Raw genomic sequence first — 20331 nt, 5'->3', positions numbered from 1 at the left:
TTTGAAATAATCCACAGTGAGAGCTGCTGTCTGAGGTCGAACATGCAAACCTGTGATACGCAACATATGCCACTGTCAGAGCAGAGAGGCCCATCCAGGATTTAATTCACAGTCACAGACAGATGCTTGTCTGAAACAGGCTGAACCCAAATTTGTCTTGCGTCAGTTATGCGTGAAAGCACAGCTTGAGTCTACAAAGATGCATACATGAGGTGAATGAAGAGGGTAATAGACATAAAAAGAGTGGCAGAAGACATTATGACAGACAAACCTAGATAAATAGACTGACATACAGATAGATTGTATTTAGCATCTCAGAGATGCCTACATAAGCTTTGAAACAGCCTCCCGCTGCTAAAAACCAACCATCCTATGGAGACAAGGGCCTGTAAATTTAATCTTTAATCATTTTTACTACTTACCTTGTCGCCCATGGGAGCATCTACAAATCTCCTACAATGTCCGTAACAGAGGCATTGATTCTGCAGCACTCCCACTGATGCATTTGGATCAGCTATGACAAGATACATTCACTATCAAGCTGCAAAAATGGATTTAAATTAATACATTTCTTTTAAATTTCTTATATCCAATATGATGCCTGTGTTCATTTAAGGGTGCTTTCACAATTGGTTCGATTGCTTATACTGTACCAAATTTCGATTGCCCGTATATGTTAACACTGTGTTTTTTTATTCCAAACAGCGGTATGATCATTTGATCATAATTCATAATAGCAGCTGTTTACCCTTGTTGCCATAGAATGACGATGCAGGAGAAGGCAGCAAAATGCATAGTCACCTCACTTTTATAATTTGGTTTTGTTTCCAAAGTGTGAACACATAACTGCACTTGTGTCTCAAGCCCTATACAGATGGAATTAGTTTTACATGGAGAGGTGGGGTAAAGTAATTATTATCAGAGCTTCTCAGAGATTTTAGACCTGTCCGAATGTGCCATCTCATTAATCATTACGGACAATAACTATGATTCCATCCAAAGATTCGAATTAAACATTTGCGAATAAAGCACCGTTTCCATCCAACGAGTCAAAGAGAGCAAAATCGTCACTTCCTGGTAAACTGGCACTAAATATCACTAAGAAAACTAGGAGAAGTCACTGAATATAATAATTTTCATATGTGACTCTGGACCACAAAACCAGTCATAAGGATCATTTTTTGACCTTGCTATCTACTACTTACTATTCAGCTTCCTACCTGAAATATAACCTTGTATTTGACTGATTTGAAACTTTCACAGGAACTCACAATAGATTAACAGTTTGATCCTAACATGGTGTTAAGATTACAGTGTTCTAATAAATGCCTTATTTTTTGGCCAAGTATCTTGGAACTCAACAATATGTTTCTATCTACTTTTTGGAATAGCCTTTGAGCCAGGAGCACTGCTAAGGTGTCTTAAAACGTTGTTTAGGTAGGCAGCTCACTAGGTTTTGGAGAAGAGCTAGTGTCTGACTGCAGAAGCAGGGAATTTCAGATTACCATGGATGCAGTGAGGTGATTTTCTCTCTCTTATTCTCTTTTCTTCTATTCTTTCCCACCATTCATCCCTCTCTGGAAGGAAAAACAACAAGCTGCCATTCTCAGGATGAAACACAAACCCTGAGGCGTTACTCTATTCCTGCCTTGACAATACATTAAGCAACAAACAACTGCATCTTAGCGAGAAAGAGGCAAGGAGAGACAGGAAGTCTTTTAACCTTGTATTATCTTCTCCTCTCTCCATCCATCTTGTCTCCTTCCCTTATCGTCCTTGGTGCTTCTTTCTTCTCCTTCCATTGGCTGGGATGTAAAGACATTTCAAACAAATGCCAAGTCAAGCGATGTCAGGGGAAGATGAGCGTGAGGAAGCACCTTTTTTCATCCTTCACTGCTAACCTGCATACAAATGCGAAAGTACTTGAAAGGATAGTTTACCCCAAAATTACAATTCTGTCATCATATACACACCCTGATGTATTTCCAAACAGGATTTTCTTCCATGCAATTACATTGTTCAAGCTTCTTTTCCATACATTAAAAGTGGATAGAGACTGAGGCTATCAATTTCCAAAAAATTACAAAAAGCAATATAAAAGGTATCATAAAAGTAGACCATATGAGTTGTAAACTATATTCCAAGTCTTATAAAGCATTATAATTTGATCTATGACTAGACTGAAATGTATGCCATTGTTCACTGATAATCTTATTTCAGCTATAGCTTTCAAATCTCATTTTGCGTTTGAGTATTTCCAAATATAGCGCACCAAGATATTTTACTAGGTTTGACAAACGACACCAAATGGCATTACTATTAATGGGTCTCATAACCAGTTGCAACGAGGCAAATTTAAATGTGGAAAAAAAAAAGAAGAAAAAAAAAAAGTTGACAGCTGTTGTCGATGGGAAGAATTTTAGCAAATAATGACTTAAAGGGATAGTTCACCCAAAAATTTTAATTCTGTCAATTACTTGCCCTCATGTTATTACAAACCCTGCAATACCCTTGTTCATCATTTTGATGAAATCAAAATTTACTGAAATTTTTGTTTTCACAAAAAGCATTCCTTGAAGCTTCATAAAATTAAGGTTGAACCACTGATGTAAATTGGACTATTTAAAGGTAGGGTAAGTGATTTCTGGAAGCCAATGTTGATATTTGAAATCACCAAAACAAACACGCCCCTACCCCAAAAGGGTCTCGCCCCTATTTTGATAGCTCCACCCACACATACGTACGCAACCCAGGCAACGATTATACAAAACCAATGTTACTCACCTATCGAGAAGAAACAAAGCAACCTCGGCGTCCGATCGCAGACCTTCCCGCTCCTTCAGTTCTCTCCAGCGCTGGAAAGCTGATCCGATATTTTCATGGGTCCTACTTCTTGCCTTATCGCATTTCCCAATCCCACTCCTCCCATCCCCCCATGCTGGATATTTCGTGTATCTCTTATCACGTATGACGTTTGTTCTATTTGACTGTAAGTGCCCTGCAAAGTGGACATCACCGGATATTCCGCCATGAACCCCGTTCGAAACGAGTGTATAATTATGTTCCATTCAAAGGGCATTAAAGTGTGCGATAATTGAATTTAAATTGTATTTATTTACAGAGGTATATTATGTCACACTTCTCTAGTAAGTTTCGTCTGTGTGTGAAGACACTGCACAGCGCAAATCCGTGAATGAATGTTCTGAAGTGGATTCCAACAGATTTCCCCTGCTCAGGGAAGGGAGCTATGGACACTGTGTAGGGATCATATAATTCAGAACACAGTTCATGCACGTAGCTCTCTTCTAACGAGCTGGTTATCTGAATCAGGTTGAGACACGCAAAACATGCAGACCTGAGGACTAGGATTGGGAACTGCTGCCTTATCGTAAGCCTTCTTTTGTTCCGCAGACATTTTCCTCTTTTGTTTTTTATCCGTCATCACCATCTTTCTGTCGTTGCTCAGCTAATGTCCGTCCTATGCACTGAGCGCTCTCTCCTCCCCATCATGAGTGGACACGCCTCTTACTGCGGATTGGCTACAAGTTTGTTTTGGTACTCGGGCCGACTCAGTTTTCTAAAGCATTTTTGAAAAAAATGCAAACCCCACCTTTAATGACTTCACTACCTTTCTAGGCCTTGAACGTGTCAGTTGCGTTGTCGTCTATGCAGGTCAGAAAGTTCTCAGATTTCATCAAAAATATCTTAGTTTATGTTCCGGAGATGGGAATTACGGGTTTGGAACAACATCAGGGTGAGTAATTAATGACAGACTTTTCATTTTGGGGTGAACTTTTCCTTTAAATTAAGGTCTATTCCATATAAATATTAAATGTATGATTTCAGATGGCTGTAATATAGCACATAAGTCATATATACTACTATGATGGTAAATGTAATGACAAAATGTACATTTTTAGGTGAACACAAGTTCAGAACAACTTTTGAAAGGGACTGCTACATTAGTCAGGTATATTTTAGCTCCCTGTGTTCTGGACAGCTTCCCCTGCAAGGGGCTTCATCAATAAATCGTTGACTGAGATTACAGGATAGCATGAAAAATAGATATGTAGAGAAGAGGAAAGACTAAAGGGGAGGAGAAGGGTATCACACATGTATCTTTCCTTACGGAAACACTCTCTCGCACGCAGAATTCTCCTCTTTAACTGTTTATTTATAGCCTCTATCTACAAACACATCTCGGATGTGACACTCACAGCATCTGCATTCAAAGCACTCTCACTGACCCAGATGCAGCATGAGTGCTCGCTGCCAGCAAAATCAAAGCCCTCACAATGCAACCGCAGTCTAATCTATTAGAAAAGAGCTAGCGATACTACAGAACCACAAGGTTGCCTTTCCATAATCTATTCTGCAGCATCTATTACATAAAAATAAGACAAAATGGGATGAAAAAGACAACTTGTCTTTTGCAAGATGGTTGAGATAAGGACAGCTCATTATCAAAGCTCAACTGTGTGTGTCTCTTCGATAACATTGAAAGGTTTAGCTGAAGAGCTCCTCTTCATTAGTATATGTGTGTGGTGCAGTGCTGCAGGCTCTGGAGAGGATGTGAAATGAGAGAAAACGCTGATGTTTTCTATTATTTATAAGCATTTCCCTCATAATGTGTGTCCATGAATCTGGTCGGTTTTAATGCAATACACTCAGCAGCCTTCCCTCCAGTGAGTCCCATAGAGTGATGTGACAGGTATACGCAATTTCTGCACTACCACCAAACAGTTTTGCTAAAACAACTGTTTCTAAATAGATTTCCTAAACTCTTCCTCCATCTGTCAAAAAAAGGGGCCCCTCCCCTAACTCACATCCCTAGTTAAAGGGATAGCTCACCCAAAAATGAAAATTCTGTCATTTATTACTCACCCTCATGTCGTTCCAAACCTATAAGACCTTCGTTCATCTTGGGAACACAAATTAAGATATTTTTGATGAAACCTGAGAACTCTCTGACCCTCCCATTGACAGCAAGGAGCCTTACACGATCAAGGCTCAGAAACGTAGCAAGGAGATCGTTAAAATAATCCATGTGACATCAGTGGTTCAACCGTAATTTTATGAAGCTACGAGAATACTTTTTGCACACCAAGAAAACAAAAATAATGACTTTATTCAACAATTCGTCGTCTCCTCGTCACCGTAGCAGACGCAAATGCTGTATGCTGTATTCGTTCAAATCGAAGTGTAAATAAACGTTGAAAAGTTTTCCGTTTGGCTTAGCTGACACAGAACAGCATATATTATCCCAAATGCGGATATTCTCCAAAATGGTGCTACGGTGACACGGAGGAGACGAATTGTTGAATAAAGTCGTTATTTTTGTTTTCTTTGCGTACAAAAAGTATTCTTGTAGCTTCGTAAAATTACAGCGACGTAATTTTGACGTAACATCTTTTTTGACGATGTCTTTCATACTTTTCTGGACCTTGGCAGTCAATGGAACAGACACAAGCCTCCTGGTTTTCACCAGAAATATCTTAAATTGTGTTCCGAAGACGAACAAAGCTTTTATGGGTTTGGAATGACATTGGAGTAAGTGATTAATGACAAAATTTTCATTTTGGGGTGGAGCAACCCTTTAATGACAGAATTTTCATTTTTGTGTGAACTATCACTTTAAGCCCGAAGTTGACATGTCGAAAGGCATGGAAATAAACTTTCTCGGATATTTGTTTTTTATTTCTCATAACATTGCCAATGTAATCCCATCCACAGTCTCAGTGGTCCAAAATCTTGCTCCACATAAATGTATTTTAAACATCTACTATATTATGATGTTATGTTCTAAAATGTTATGTGATATCTTCTACTATGTGTTGCATCGTGCAGCATTTTCACTTTCAATGTGGACAGACAAATTACTTGTCACTGAAAACTTGTCATGTAATGCCTGGATAGGACATGGTGTACCACCATAAGAACTTGGATGACACATGCAACTTCGACAACTGCAGGAAGGCTGGTTACAAAAGTGATAGATTCAGTTGCACTGTCATAAACAGCCCCAAGAGGGAACCTATGAACTCTCTAGCTAGAGTGAATGCAATGCAAATAAGCTGTGGACGCAGGGATGAGGGTGATTGGCTCTGAGTTTTAATGTGATTACTATTAGACTGCTGATGGCTATTAGTATAATGATGATGAATGTCTTTTGACGTTTCGCCTATTAGACACACGAACCAAGAGATTAAAACGAGAGATAGAAGGACAGCGATATAGGACACAGGAAAAGGCTTTTAGTGACTGTTCGTGTTTCTATAGCTATTTTATGACACAGCAAACTGTGTGACAAAGACAAGTAGGAGATGTGTTAATCATGCCTGATTCGTTTGGCACTATCCATATGTGGGCTATTTTATCTCTTATGATACTGTTTTACTTCCTACTTGCACCCGTTTAAGTTTCTTTTTTCCTGTTCTAACTATTTTTCTTTCCGACTGTGTTAAATCTGTCCTCCTTGGTTCATTCAACCAGTAATGCTGCCTTCAAGTCCTGCTGGGAAGTTCCTACTTATGGGTTCGGAAGTCGTTATTACTACATATGCATTTAAGTGATTTTGGTCAGAATAAAAAGTTGGGGAATTTCATAGTTTTTTCTCTTTTTTACTTTCTTGCAATGGCTTGATGCTTTGTCACTAAAGCAAAAAGAAAATGAAGAACAAAATATGTAAATTAGATGTGTAATTGATGCTTTGTGTAAAATTTTCTCACTACCACAGAAAATGGGAATAGTAGTATAGCCCAGGAAGTCTATTGCATCAAAAACAGGCTAAATAAATCAAACTTTATGGAAAGTTTTATTGCTGCTTTTCATCAACTCGATATAAATTCCATCCATTCATATTTCAAAACGATTGTCCTATGTGGGGTTGTGGAAATGCTGGAGCCTATTCCAACGTATTTGAGATTGAATGCATGGGAGAGTCCAGGGTTCTGCTCCTGGTGGGCCAACTTCCAGCAGAATTTAGCTTAGCCTCAAATAAAAACCTCCAAACCAGCAAATCAAGGTCTTTAGTATCACTAGAAATTTCAAGGAAGGTGTGTTAGAACTAAACTCTGCAAGATAGTAGCCTTCAAGAAGCAGGATTGGACACCTTAGTACTACCCTGTCCATTGCAGGGTTGACACTTTCATGCATTCACACTTTTTGAATTGAGGAGAAAACTAGAGCACCCAGAGGAAATTCACTACAACATGGAAAGAACACACAAACGGGGGACCTATAAGTCAGGTCTCAAAGAAAATCCCAATTTTTTTCTATTGGCAACTTCATCATTGTGGTGCCCTTCATGTCTTGTGTGATCAACCCTACATGATTTGAAGGCAGCATCGAGGTCATTTGTCTAATAACCCAAAGAGTAGCCCTGGTTACATTATAAATTATTTCCTCTTGTGTAGCTGATTGCATCTGCTGAACATTATCAATGAATCAAAACTGGCACATGCAGTATTCACCGTTCTCAGCACAAAGTCTTCCAGGATTTACAATGACTATGGTCTGACACTCCTGAAAGATGCAGTTTTCCGGTCTCAATTCATCAGGGATGTTGTCGGCGCTACTGATCTGAGATCAGATCTATTGCTTGTTCTGTGGAGTATGTGGTAATAGAAGGGTAATACAACTCATGAGCTGTCACAAACTAGATAGACAAGTGTTTCTCAGCCTTGTTCCTGGTGGCACATTTATAGTACACATTTTTTAACACTTCCTAATAAAACGCACCTGATTCAACACATTACTAGAGCCTCCAAGACATGAGATGGATGGTTCAGATAAGGGAGATGTATTGAATTGCTTTCTTTGTACACTTCTGGCTCAACCAGGCTTTTGAGTTTGAGGTAGAACTTCTTGAGCAATGGTGGACAAGCTGTCAGACTTATATTTTTGGCAGGTTCTAAATTGGCAAATCTAGGGACCAGAATATCATGGGAACTTGGAAGTTGGGTTTTTAACTTTAGCCAGTAATAAACCACCAGAACACCCAAGCAAGCAACTGCAAAACCACCACCCACGCACAGCATTGGGGCTGCGAGTTTTACACTGGCAAGCATCACTCACATATTCTTCAGAAACTTTTGCAATTTCATTTGGTGTGCAAAAATTACTCATAGCAGCTTTCAATAGTGAGCTTTGTGGGTATGTGTGTGAATACAAATTGGGGGCTCGTCCGGTATTGCTGGTACCTCTCTCCATATTCATCTTAGCTGTCAGAGATGTTATAATCGAACAAAAGAAACTGCCATGACTTCTTTCATTGGAGCTGATTTTGTTCCCCAGCTTACACTTTACAACTGCCATCTATCATATTGCTTGAGAACAGAAATGCATTCTGCTGTTGATTAAATCCGTAGACCTTTTATTACCTGGACGACTCACAATGCCTGCTTTCTCTCTTAGGTACGTGTCTGGTGTTGGGCTGTATGATATATCCTGATGGCTGGGATGCTGATGAGGTGAAGAGGATGTGCGGAGAAGGGACGGACAAATACACCATCGGAGCATGCTCAGTGCGCTGGGCATACATCCTGGCCATTATGGGCATCTTGGACGCGCTTATTCTCTCTTTCCTGGCTTTTGTGCTGGGCAACAGGCAGGATGGACTCATGTCCGAGGAGCTGCTGGGAGACAGTAAGATTAATATTATTTTGTCTGACAGATTGTTAATCCATGTCTTTGTCATGTCTAAATGTCATGCCTTACCATGGGAGAATGCAGACGTACCTCTGTCAACTCGAGTTACTGTCTTTATTTATGCAAATAAATAATTGAAAGAGTGTTGGACAATAATAGGTTTTACATATATTGGTCAAAACAAAAAATACAAATAGAAAAACAACTTGATATTTGGTATCTACTTGATGATCTTCTACTTGCTATTGTTAGTCAGTTGCAAGTGATGTAAGGGGAGGGGAGTGCCATTAGTGTAGGACAAATATTTGTTTATATTTATTGGGTCTGTTTTCAGAAATAGTATTTTGGTAAACTTAAGAGTACAGACATGGGTCCAAGATTTGAGGCAATTGCATAATACATTTGTGAGTATTACCAAATGACAGGGATATTTCACCTAAAACTGTATATTCTGTCATTAAAAGCTCTCGGATTTAGTCAAAAATATCTTAATTTGTGTTCTGAAGATGAACAAATGTCTTACAGGTTTGGAATTAATAACAGCATTTTCATTTTTGGGTGAACTATCCCTGTAACGTAACTTGAGATTAATTTCAATCACGTTTTGAAATACTAAAAAAACAAAACTAAAAAAAAAAAACAGGTGAAATTAACAAGAAATGTATAATCAAACTTTTCTCTGTGAATGAATGCAGAAATGGCCTGGCTAATTGTGTGCATTGCTGATACACATTATATGGTTTAATTATAATCACGAAATGCATAATTTACATAAATGAAAATGAAGAATAACAAACTGGATTCTCCATTTCTCCCCATAAATGCTCTAACACATCAGTTTTCAACGCACAGCTGTTGTGCCATTCGGTCCAATTTATTCATTACTAGACAGACCCATCCAGCCAGAGGCAAGCGAGGACAGACCAGCTTGAGAAATAAGACAGAGCGATGGCCATTAAGGACAGAATCAGATGATAGGGGTGTGAAAAGAAATGAGATATGAGAAGGAGCGAGTAAGAAGAGGAAAAGAGCAATTTAAGATAGAAAGGTAGAATTTACCATGCACTGGGGTTAATTGAAGCCTGGGGTTCTGGACCCAGCCATGAATTACTAATGACTGTTTACACAGCTTGCTGTCAGCCTGTCCATATTAATCACAGGCACAGCATCAGCTGGAACCCATGCTATGCTGAGCAGCACACCTGGAGCAAAACACTATTTATGGATATGGACTATAAAATGCGTCATATAATAAAGTTAAATGAAAGAACTACACTTCCAGGAAGTCCTGGGCAACAAGACTGTTATTATTTTTTATAATGGTAATGAAGGGTCACTTATAGGTGTGTTAAGGTTTTATGTGAAACTGATGAGTTGCACAATGCAAATGGTGATTAAGGATGTCTGTATAATGATGAATGAGCAATTCATTTCTTAATCCTGCAGAAATAGAATTGATGTCATATTTTGTGATGGCGCATGATGGTGTTAGTGCCATCTAGTGGAAATTATTGCTTAGGTTTATCCCAGCTTGGCAGTATTCACGAAAATCAGAAACAAAAGGTATATTTAATGTGTATTTATCAACTTTGACAGCTGTCAGTAGTTGATAAATAAATCTGCTGCATTTGAAAATTACTCTTTGGATTTAAGCTGTGATTTTGCTTTAAGTTTGATAGCCTTTTCTCCTTTTTTTCCCTCAACAGAGAGTGGAAATGCATAGATGGCAGATACACTCAGGTGAGTGAGTCTTTACTTAAAAAATACCATGAAATAGTTTGATGCAATATTTTTGCCTTTTTTGACGTATTTACTACTGAAACGGAGTTAGGCCCAGACATACTCTATATTTAATATAGATGCACTACTACTCAAAAGGTTAGGGTTTATATGATTATTTTAAAATGTTTTTGATCTTAAAAAGATCTATTTACGTTTGTTCCAAAACAGAAATTTCACAGTTTGACCTCAAATGTAAATTTTAATCTGCTTTTTAAATTTATTGTAAATGCCGGTTAGCAATTTCAAAAATTTGCGGTATGAAAAACCTATACGAGTTCCTTTCTTCTGTGAAAGAAAAAAAAAAAAGATACGTTGTCCATACAATGAAAGTCAGTTGGTCCAATGGTTTTTTAGACATCGCTGACAACAAATTTATTCAAAATGTCTTACTTTGTGTAGAAATAAAGTCAGGTTAGGAATAACACAAGGATTAGTTTTAATTTGAGTGAATTTTTTGAATGATCTCTTCAAGTTTAGCTTCCATGTGTAAATATCTCAAGTGTAATGCTGTGAATTTATAATAAAACATTGCTTTAATCTGTTTTCAGGTGTTTCTGTCTCGTTCAAGGAAAATCATTATGTGAAATCACAATCCAGCTTTATCCATCATCCTGAGGGCAGGAAGCCTGACTGCAGCAGTTTGAAGAAAGAAAAAAAAAACGTTAAAGCGAAGGATGCAAACGGGCTGAATGGAGTTGGGAACTCGCTGCTTTTCTGTCCATATCCCTACTTTGCACTTCACTCCCTGGAATTGCTTCTCAACAAATCCCTACCCTAGTTTGATTTACCGTGTTCTGTGCTACTAACATGATAGGGCAGCTAATGCACCGTTTAGAAGTAGCTTTGACTTGGATTAATAATAATAATAATCATAAAAATCTTATTTATTTCACATTGTGTCCTCTTCTAAAGGCCTGCATTACAATAATGTTAATATTTTGGGATTTATGAATTACTATAAAACACGGTTCTATTTGACTGGAAGGAAACCTTTACAGGCTTGAAGTGTGAGATGTACACTCCGGCACAGAGCTGCACCACAGAGACATTTCCAGCCTGTTTTTGTTTCTCTATCACCAACACCCCTGGACACACACACAAAAAACCCCCAGCAAAATGGGACACTGAATCCTGACCACTTACCTGAGAACCAATTTACAGGCAAGTGATTATTTATCGGGTTTCAAAATGTACAATTATTTCACAACACTATCCAATGTTGTTTAAAAGGGGTATGTAAACAGAAGTCGAGTTCACTGTTAATATATTTTAAAAATAAGTGTCAAAATTAGGGGCAGACATCTCTGCCATTAGTAATTGTGCACAAGCCAAGTATATAAAGAAGTAGGAGAGTGTTTTAAGTATTATGTATTGAGTGTATATGTTGAATTTCTGTATGTCTCTAATTCGATATTTACTTCTTGGCAGTGTTGGTGCTGTATAGTTATGTGTGCCATAATTATGATGTTCTCAGCTGGTACCGTTTTGTACTCTTGGTATAATCATTCTGTCCCACCAAGATAAACGAAGAGCCTAGGATCGCCAATCAAAAAGAAAATACCATGGGAAAACCTGGAGGATGTAGTTCAAAAAGCAAAAGCCCACAGGAAATGACCTCATTGTGTACATAGTGTCACTCCCTCCCTTCTTAGACAGCTGAAGAGTTTGGACAATGCTGGATGAAGTTCTGAAGGGAAACAAAAAAAATGGTTTGCTTTATTTATTGGGTGTCTGTCTTGTTAGATGATGTTGTATGTAGAAAATGCTGTAAATACACCATTAAAATGTATTAGTTATAAAAGTTCATTAAAGACAATTCACCCACATTAATGAATAAAGATTTTACCTCTACAGACTACAATCAAGATATTTCATTGAGCGTTGTTGTTGTAAAGAACAAACAGTATTCTTTATCTTATTTTCTTTTTTTTCCCCCACAGGCCAGCGGTGTCCAATCTTGCTCCTGGAGGGCGAATTCATGTAGAGTTTAGCTCCAATACTAAATCAAGTTCTTCTGGACTGCTAGAAACTTCCAGGCAAGTGTGTTTTTGGCTGGTTGTAACCAACATCTGCCGTCCAGGAGCAGGACTGGACACCCCAGACCTGCACTGGGTAATACTGACCTGACATCTGCTCAATCTTCAACACTGCAAAAGTTGTGCATGATGTGTTATTGAGAAACGTACAAACATTGGCGGTTATAGCTAACTATCTATGCACCTCTTATGCTCATCTTTCTTCATAACCTTTCTACCTTCGTTCCAGTTGATTATAACCTCTTGGCTTGATGTTGATTGGTCATGTAATCTCTCTTCCTTCTTTCCGATTGGGCTTCTCAAGTCTGCTTTCATTCTGATTGGTCATAAAACCTCTTTTCCTTCGTTCTGTTTGATCTAAGCAAAAACAGTTTCTTTCAAGCATCTATCAGATATTAATGACAAAAATCGACTAGGTTTATATTTTCAATGACAACCTTAAGACAGGTCTCAGCAACAGCAGTCTCTTCAAACCTTCATTGCAGCACCTCTTCACACAGTGACCTTTACGGTGAAAGAAAAATTCACATTAGGAACATGTAAACATCAAAAACAGCCCCCTTTCCCAACCCAGTAAAACACACAAGACATTTGGTTGGTATAAAACTGTCATTACAGTGATTTATTATAATGAACCATGAAAATAGCCAACCAGTGCAGTGTCTGTGAGCCTCTGTCCTTCACACACACATACACTCACACACAAACAGTAAAAAAAAAAAAAAAAAAACAGAGGAAGAAATAAAAATAGTGCTACGGTCACAGAAACATTCAGCGTTTTTGTCAAGAGCGCTTGTATTTACAACCATATTCCAAAATGGGGATGGGAGCGAATTATACAAGCATAGAAAAGAAAAGAAGCCAATATTTACAACTGTTTCTGGAGAAAGCTGGAGTAAGCACCTATACATTAAATTACACTTTCTACAAATAACCACTGATATTCAAAAATAAACCGCATACCCCCTACAGGAAGGACCTCTCTTTCTAAAGCTGCCACAGAGAACAGCACGCATCTGTCTGTGCCGTATTAGCCTTCCGTTTCTCATGCGCACTTCAAATATGCGCACGGATACGGGCGGCACGCAAGCATACACGCTCCCTTCCGCTTAAAAACAGACACTCATGCACACAGACTCACTCATTCATACAAGTGCAGTCTCCTGGGTCAGTGAAGCGGCCTATCAGAAAGGTCTCCTCTGAATTTCTGCAGCGGTGCACAGATATTTTTGTTACATGGTGGAATAAAAAAAATAATAATTCTGTATTTTTTTATCTATACAAAACCTTTTTGCTATATAATGAGCCACTAGATAAAACAAATAACTGATGAATGAAAAACAGGAATAACAGAGAAAGGTAAGGAGGAAACTGGAATGTCCCATTGCATTGCACTGCACTGGGAGGATAGAGGAAGGATTCAACGGGAAGAAACTGGAAAGGGCGATTAAAATGAATAAAAACATTAAAAATAAAAAAAAGACGTCTGGAAAAGACAGGATGGCAGTACAAGATTATGGGAAGGAGAGAGGTGTGGGGGATTCTGGGTAAGTGATGAGCACCAGGGTTCATTAACCATCATCTTTTACACAAAGTCTACTTTTACAGTTCTCGTTTTTCTTTTAAAAATGTACCCTTTCCCCCCCACCGGTTTTAGCCTTTGTGAAAAGGTACATAGAAAATATTTACAGTGGTGCTGTGTTGCCTATGTTACACAATGTAGCTCCGCCCCTCTCTGAGTGAGTTTGTCTAGGGGGTGGGGTTAAGTGGGTGTGGTCAGTGCCATCCTGTGCCCAAGTAGCCAGTGCTGTGAAAGGGGGCGGACGAAGGGGTAGGTCCTCGGTTACCGCCGGCAATCTGTGATACGCTCGGATTGGGTGGGGTCTGTGAGGGAGGTGTTTGTTGGGGAGGTGGTGGTGGTGGAGGCGGGGGTAATACAGTTTGTTGATAAGTGGAAGTGGTTACTGAGGGATTGGCTGGTGCAGACTGGTGAAGTAGAGTGGTTTGAAAGCCACCGATGTTCTGGAACGGGTGCGGTGCGGTACCGGAGGGAGCAGGCGGAGGGAGCGGAAGGGGAGGATGTGGTCCTTGTTTGATTGACAGGAGAGTGCCGCTATTGGGCGGAGGCTGCTGGGAACTCTGTCCCTGAGGAGGTGGAGGAGGAGGTGGGGGTGGGGCAGAGCTCAGCAGAAGTTGATGCTGCTGCATCGAAGGAGGCTGCAGATTGACATGCAGCAAGGTGGGACCAGGTTGTGGGTGGGGAGGTGGAGGAGGGGGCGGCGGGGGAGGGGCAGCACTGCTTTGGTAATGCAATGTATGATGGGTCTGTAGGAGAGGTTGGGAACCAGGAGGAAAGGGTGACGTCACAGTAGGCTTGAACGCAGGAAACGGTGCAGCAGCAGCAGTGGGCTGAGCGGGGAAGTAGGAAGCCGAAGTGGGTGGAGCTGGGGGTGGAGGGGGTGGTGGCGGTGGGGCATTTTGGGGGTTATACTGAGGGAAAGTGGCCGGGCCAGATGTAGCCTGGGGTTGAGGCTGGTTCTGAGGCTGAGCTGTTAGGAAGGCTCGCTGGCCACGGTAAGGTGAACCTTGGGGTTGCGCTTTGGGAGAGTGCATGAGCGAAGGTCCAGCGTAGTGACTTTGCGAGGCACTGGAGGGCCCGCAGTGGAGCTTGCTGGGCGTCAGTGCGGCTGGTTTGGAGCTCGAAGTCTTGGTGCTAGACTGCTGGACAGACAGTGCCTGAGGCTGAGAAGGACCACGAGGCTGTGCTTCACCCTCTTCCTCCTTGGATGGTCGAGACACAGTCTGGGGTGCGGGAGAACAAGGCTGTAAATGGAAAGAAAAATGGTTTATGACGACATGCACTTGCTGGTTGAGAGATTTCACGTCTGCAAGACAGAATATTACATTGAGGGAAGGTTCTCTTACTGCATGTGTTGAGGGACTCTTGCAGCTCTTGGGAGAAGGACATTCCTTCACCTGGGAGTCGCCACCCTCTGACTCTCCACTGTCTGAAAATGAGACAAAGCAGGTATTTTTATATTAAGATTAGAAGATCTTACCAAGGTTCCCACACCTTCTTATCAATGCATTTCCTCGATTGCTCCAGTTGTTTGGGCTAACCTTCTTACAAGCTCGAACCTACAGCTCCAGCACACCTTCCTGATTACCCGTTTCATTGATTAATTAGGGTCTGAGCTAAGCTCTACAGTAGAGTGGTCCTTTAGGAACAGAATTGGACACCCCTGGGATGATTGGATGAACTTTTTTAAAAAGACTTCCATTTGTATGTCAGGTACCAATTCATGGGTTTTAACTATTATCAAAAAAAAAATTCCCTGATGTTTCCAGGGTTGTTTTTACCTGCATCCTTGCGATGGTCACTCAACAACAAGGCCCTGTGGTAGCTTCGCTCCCTGGCCTGCTCTACTGATGTTGAAGATGTCCTGTAAATTAAAAGAGAATTGTATATGCTTAAATATTATTTTTAATACATAATTTGCAAAACTCAGTAGGACCAACTGGCCATCCAACTGTCCAAGATATCTCCACAAATATGTAAAAAGTCACAAGACAGCCTGATTTCTTGATAAGAGTTTTAATCCAAACCTTTAAAACTAATTTCAAGTAGTTAAAGTGTGACTAATTCATTCTCATGTATGGGAATATACACTTTAGGGACATACCACTGCCCTTCTCCATCTCTCTCCCCCTGAGGTGGGCCGTCTGGCTCCTCGCTGTGCTGAGGGGTCCTGGGGGTTGGTGTTGCTGCGAGAACAGGTGGCTCAGGGGCCACTTCCACTGCGACAGGAAAAACATCTACTGGTGGTACTGTGGAAACAGGGGAGCCACATTCTCCCTTGGAACCACTTCGCCGAGCATCACGCTGACGTTTCCTATACTCCAGAAGAGAAACCTTACAACACAAACACGAGATGTCAGTTAACAAAATCGAATAAAATGCATACATAATTTTTTGATAAAATTTATTCCAGCGATTTCTTCAGTTAACTAGCGGACAATGAATTTAACAAAAAAAAAATTACATTTATATTTTTAAAAAATATATTTAAAAAAATTATTTATACATCTGTCAGATGCTTTAACAGACCTTCTTCTTCTGTGGGTTCTTTGCAGCACCTCCCTCCCCTGTGCCATCGCCACTCAATGATCGAGTAAAGGTCACGCCACTGCTCTCCTCATTGCAGGAATAAAAGGGCGCCGCCTCACTAAAGGGGCTAGCGGAGGTTGAATCTGGCCTGTATGCCCCCATCTCCAAGGTGTGAGAAGGGGTGAGGTCTCTCAGATTAGAGTTCACTGGGGAAAACGAGAGGCCACCTCGGTCTGGACTCTTCATCCAGGGAGGGTAAGAGGAGACCGGTGTCTCGGGTGCTGAGGCAGCTTCTGAACCACCACCGTCAACCTCCATGCCTTCATCTACTGCGGCATCCTGGGGGTCAGCATGGGAGGGCTGAGGACTCAGAGACCCCAAAGATTTTGTAGATTCCTGTGGAGCTGTATCAGAGCCTGCGTTTCTCACGCTGGGAGATGCCAACAGCGAAGGAGGTCGCTCAACCTGACATAAGACAGCAAGATGTGTTAGATGTGCTACTGAAAAATGCAGCAAAACACCTCTGTAGCAGGTACAGGATATTTACTAAACTCACGTCTTGTGTACTAGGCCTCCGGCTTCCATCTGGAGAGCTGTCCATAGATGACTCACTCTGTGAATTTACAAAGATATTTCATGATAATTGTTGTTGCCTTTGGTCAAAATAATGCTTAAAATCAACACCGCAGGAGTGACCCATCATTTAAAGTTCATCCTGGTGACAACCGTCTCTGCTTGGGCAACAGCAAAAGTGATAGTGCCCTCTTGTGTCAGAACTATAGAGTTCTGTTTTCATATTTTGGAGATAACTTTCATTAAATATTGGGTAAAACATTTCCACTATATTTCGCTCAAGATTACTGGATTACGTTTTAAATGTTTAAGAATCCTTTTAGAGAGACTGCACTCACAAACACACATTACAGACTATACATTTTCATTAGGTTTAATTGCTGAAATATCAGGCACGTCTATGGCAACAATCTTACCTCTTGTGGCAGAGGGTGGTTGGGAATCTCCAAGGGTGTTGAGGGCTCAGTACTGGGTTCCTCTGGCCGTGGTCGAGGAGGCGTGGCAAGCAGCAGGGGCGTGCCTGGTGCTTCTGTTGACTCCGTTCGGGTTGGGGTGGCACAAGGAGACCCGTATGGGGTGGAAGTCTCGGACATACAGGGATCGAGTGAACATAAGCGCCTTTTCTTCAACGGGGTAGGCAACTCTACAAGCACATGGACCAAGTAAGACTAAGTACAGCTTTAGACAAGCTTTGAGTTATTAATTTGCTGCAGGATATGGACTGCTGACCCACCTGGTAGAGAGCAACTACCGTTGAGGGGTAGAGGGCTATAGGACTCGCCGTTTATAGAGGGGCTGAGAGGGCTCTCACTAGGCATCAGCAGAGAAGGGCGCCCTCCACCTGGGCTGGTGGAGCCCTCCTCTTCTAAAGCTTGCTTTAGCCAGCGCTGCACAAAAGAATATTGAGTTAGACCAGAAACTTGCTAGTCTAAATATGAACACTTGAGTGAATATTAAAAACCTGCGACACCTCAGGTTACACCTCAAAATAATGCAGCAATTTTACCTTCTTGCAGGACCCAGTGGTAGGTGGTGTTTCAGGCATTTCTCTCGAGCGCCGCCGCCCTGTGGGCACTCCCAGAGTGCTAGGGCTACGGTTTGCCAGAAAAGGAGATGAGAAGCGGACGTAGTGTTTGGGTGTACTGTAGACGTGTGAACTGCAGGTCATGCCCGGTAGAGAGTTCAACTGTGTGGCCAAGACCTCAGGATCACTACTGATCCGCAAAGGCCTCTCAGGGGGAGGCTCCGGAGTCCGCAAAGCACCCCGTTCCTGTTTGTCAACACCCATCCACTCGCTTACTAAGTGCTGTTGGAAAAGAGAACACGCAAGTTGTAAAATGCACAACTAACTGCTGTGAAACGCATTCTATGGGTGAATATTTCTACCTTTTTAGTTTTGGGGTACTTCTGTCCACTGCGGCAAGTTGGGGCGGGTGAGCCGCTGTGGGGTGGACTGGTGTCAGGGGCATTTGTCGGCGAAGCGTCAGCCTCAGGGGCCAAAGGAGTCTCGTCATCATGAGTCTCTGTTGTTAAGGGCTCTAATGTGTCACCAGGGGAACTAGGTGGCAAGTCGGAACAGGCGCTGACCGTTCGCGCTCGCCGCCTCTGCTGTCCAATGTGTGTGCGGTTCCGCGAGAAGCTTTTTCTCTGTTTGTTACGGCTCACCTTTGCTGGCTTCAGACAAGGCTCCTCCTTCACTAACTCTAGCATTGGCTAAAGTTCCAAACAATTAACAATATATTAGTGCTGCCAAACGATTAATACGCATCCAAAATAAAAGTTTGTTTACATATGGCGCTTTTCCACTGCATTGTAAGCACAGTACGGATCAGTATGGTTCACTTTTGGGGGGTTTTCCACTGGGTACAGTACCTGGTACTTTTTTTAGTACCACCTCGGCCGAGGTTCCAAGCGAGCCGTACCGTTACCAAAACATGAAGTGTAAACTCTGCTGCTCACTGATTGGCCAGAGAGAATTGTCACTGTCTGCATCATTGAACTTGCGGCATGAGACACTAGATTTAAATCAGCGCAGTCAGCGAAGGATCGAACGCAACTGTTTTGAATGAGCGCACCTTTTTTAAACAACCATAAAATGGCTGGAAGTACAGACGTTCCTCTCGATAGCCGATGAGCGGATCCAGTGAGAGCGTGATGGAGCGCTGTGGAATTAAAAGGTTTTTCAGGAGTCACGGCAGTAGAGGCGGCGCAACTATAACGACACGTGAATAATCCTGCCCACTCTAAAGTGGTACTAAACTTCAGTGGAAACACAAACCGAACCGAGCCGTGCCGTGCAGTACTAAGCCGAGTCGTACCACGCAGTGGAAAAGCACCAATAAATGTGTGTGTGTACTATACAGTATATATTTGAAAATATTTATATATAACAAATTATTTGAATACAAATATATGTAATATAAATAAACAGCATTTTTCTTAAATATATTCATGTTTGTGTGTGTATTTATATACATAATAAATATATACAGATTAATAGTCTATATCAAATAAATGCATGTAACATTAACAGTTCACATTTCATTTAAGGTCAGATATGACCAAATGTAAATTACATGCGAGTCAGTAACAGTTTCTTTTGTCTTCGACTCATATCAAGAGAGTCAGAATCAGTTGCACATGAAACACACTACTGATTTACCGACATATGCGCATGTACATCATTGAAGGTTATGTACCTGTAGCGTAGCAGGAGATTCAGCCTCTGGTGTAGCAGGAGGCTCTTCCTTAATCTCGCTGCGTCCGCCAATTTCCCCTTTGGTGCCGATCCTTTCTAACGCTTGCTCCCTCCGCTTTTCTCTTTTCTCCATACGAGCAAATGCCTGCAGAATTGCCTCCATCTTCCTCTCTTCGCGTGTCTATATGAATGATAGACAGAAAGAAAGAAGGAAGGAAAGAAGACAACAGAGAAAAGTTGAGTCTATTTTCTGGCTGACAGTTGGGAACCCAGCTAGCTACTTAGCGCAATCAGCAGGCCATAGCCAACAGCAAAGGCGGGAAAAGAGAGAAATGGGACACTTCTCTTCTAGTCAAGAGGAAACATAAGAGACCCCCAAGGTGTGAGAGGCGACATGTATGTGTGAGTTTCTGTACTCTCTCTTGTCCTACCAAAAAGAAAGGCAACAAATATCATACAAGGGTGTTTTGAGGTGAGCCATGTTG

At 41.3% G+C, this 20331-nt stretch overlaps 2 protein-coding genes across 8 annotated transcripts in view; one reads left to right on the top strand and one right to left on the bottom strand.

The window, feature by feature from the left end:
- Positions 1-12294, top strand: part of LOC306858550 (LHFPL tetraspan subfamily member 3 protein) — a 44553-nt gene extending 32259 nt beyond the window's left edge. The window contains exons 2-4 of the mRNA XM_079399130.1: positions 8416-8646; positions 10356-10389; positions 10980-12294. Coding sequence (XP_079255256.1) covers positions 8416-8646; positions 10356-10372 — 248 coding nt within the window. The 3' untranslated portion in view covers positions 10373-10389; positions 10980-12294. The remainder of the gene's footprint in view (positions 1-8415; positions 8647-10355; positions 10390-10979) is intronic.
- Positions 12295-13064: 770 nt separating this feature from the next.
- Positions 13065-20331, bottom strand: part of LOC306858542 (inactive histone-lysine N-methyltransferase 2E-like) — a 36668-nt gene continuing 29401 nt past the window's right edge. For all 7 annotated transcript variants that reach the window (XM_079399111.1, XM_079399113.1, XM_079399114.1 and 4 more), the window contains 11 exons: positions 19848-20027; positions 18535-18861; positions 18155-18454; positions 17882-18035; positions 17565-17791; positions 17132-17188; positions 16576-17040; positions 16151-16380; positions 15828-15910; positions 15393-15475; positions 13065-15290 (listed from right to left, as the gene is read on the bottom strand). In XM_079399111.1, the coding sequence (XP_079255237.1) occupies positions 14244-15290; positions 15393-15475; positions 15828-15910; positions 16151-16380; positions 16576-17040; positions 17132-17188; positions 17565-17791; positions 17882-18035; positions 18155-18454; positions 18535-18861; positions 19848-20027 (3153 nt within the window). In that variant the 3' untranslated portion in view covers positions 13065-14243. The remainder of the gene's footprint in view (positions 15291-15392; positions 15476-15827; positions 15911-16150; positions 16381-16575; positions 17041-17131; positions 17189-17564; positions 17792-17881; positions 18036-18154; positions 18455-18534; positions 18862-19847; positions 20028-20331) is intronic.

This window comes from Barbus barbus (genome assembly GCF_936440315.1).
Source record: "Barbus barbus genome assembly, chromosome: 39".
NCBI classification, from domain to species: domain Eukaryota; kingdom Metazoa; phylum Chordata; class Actinopteri; order Cypriniformes; family Cyprinidae; genus Barbus; species Barbus barbus.
This window is presented reverse-complemented; position numbering and strand designations above follow the sequence as displayed.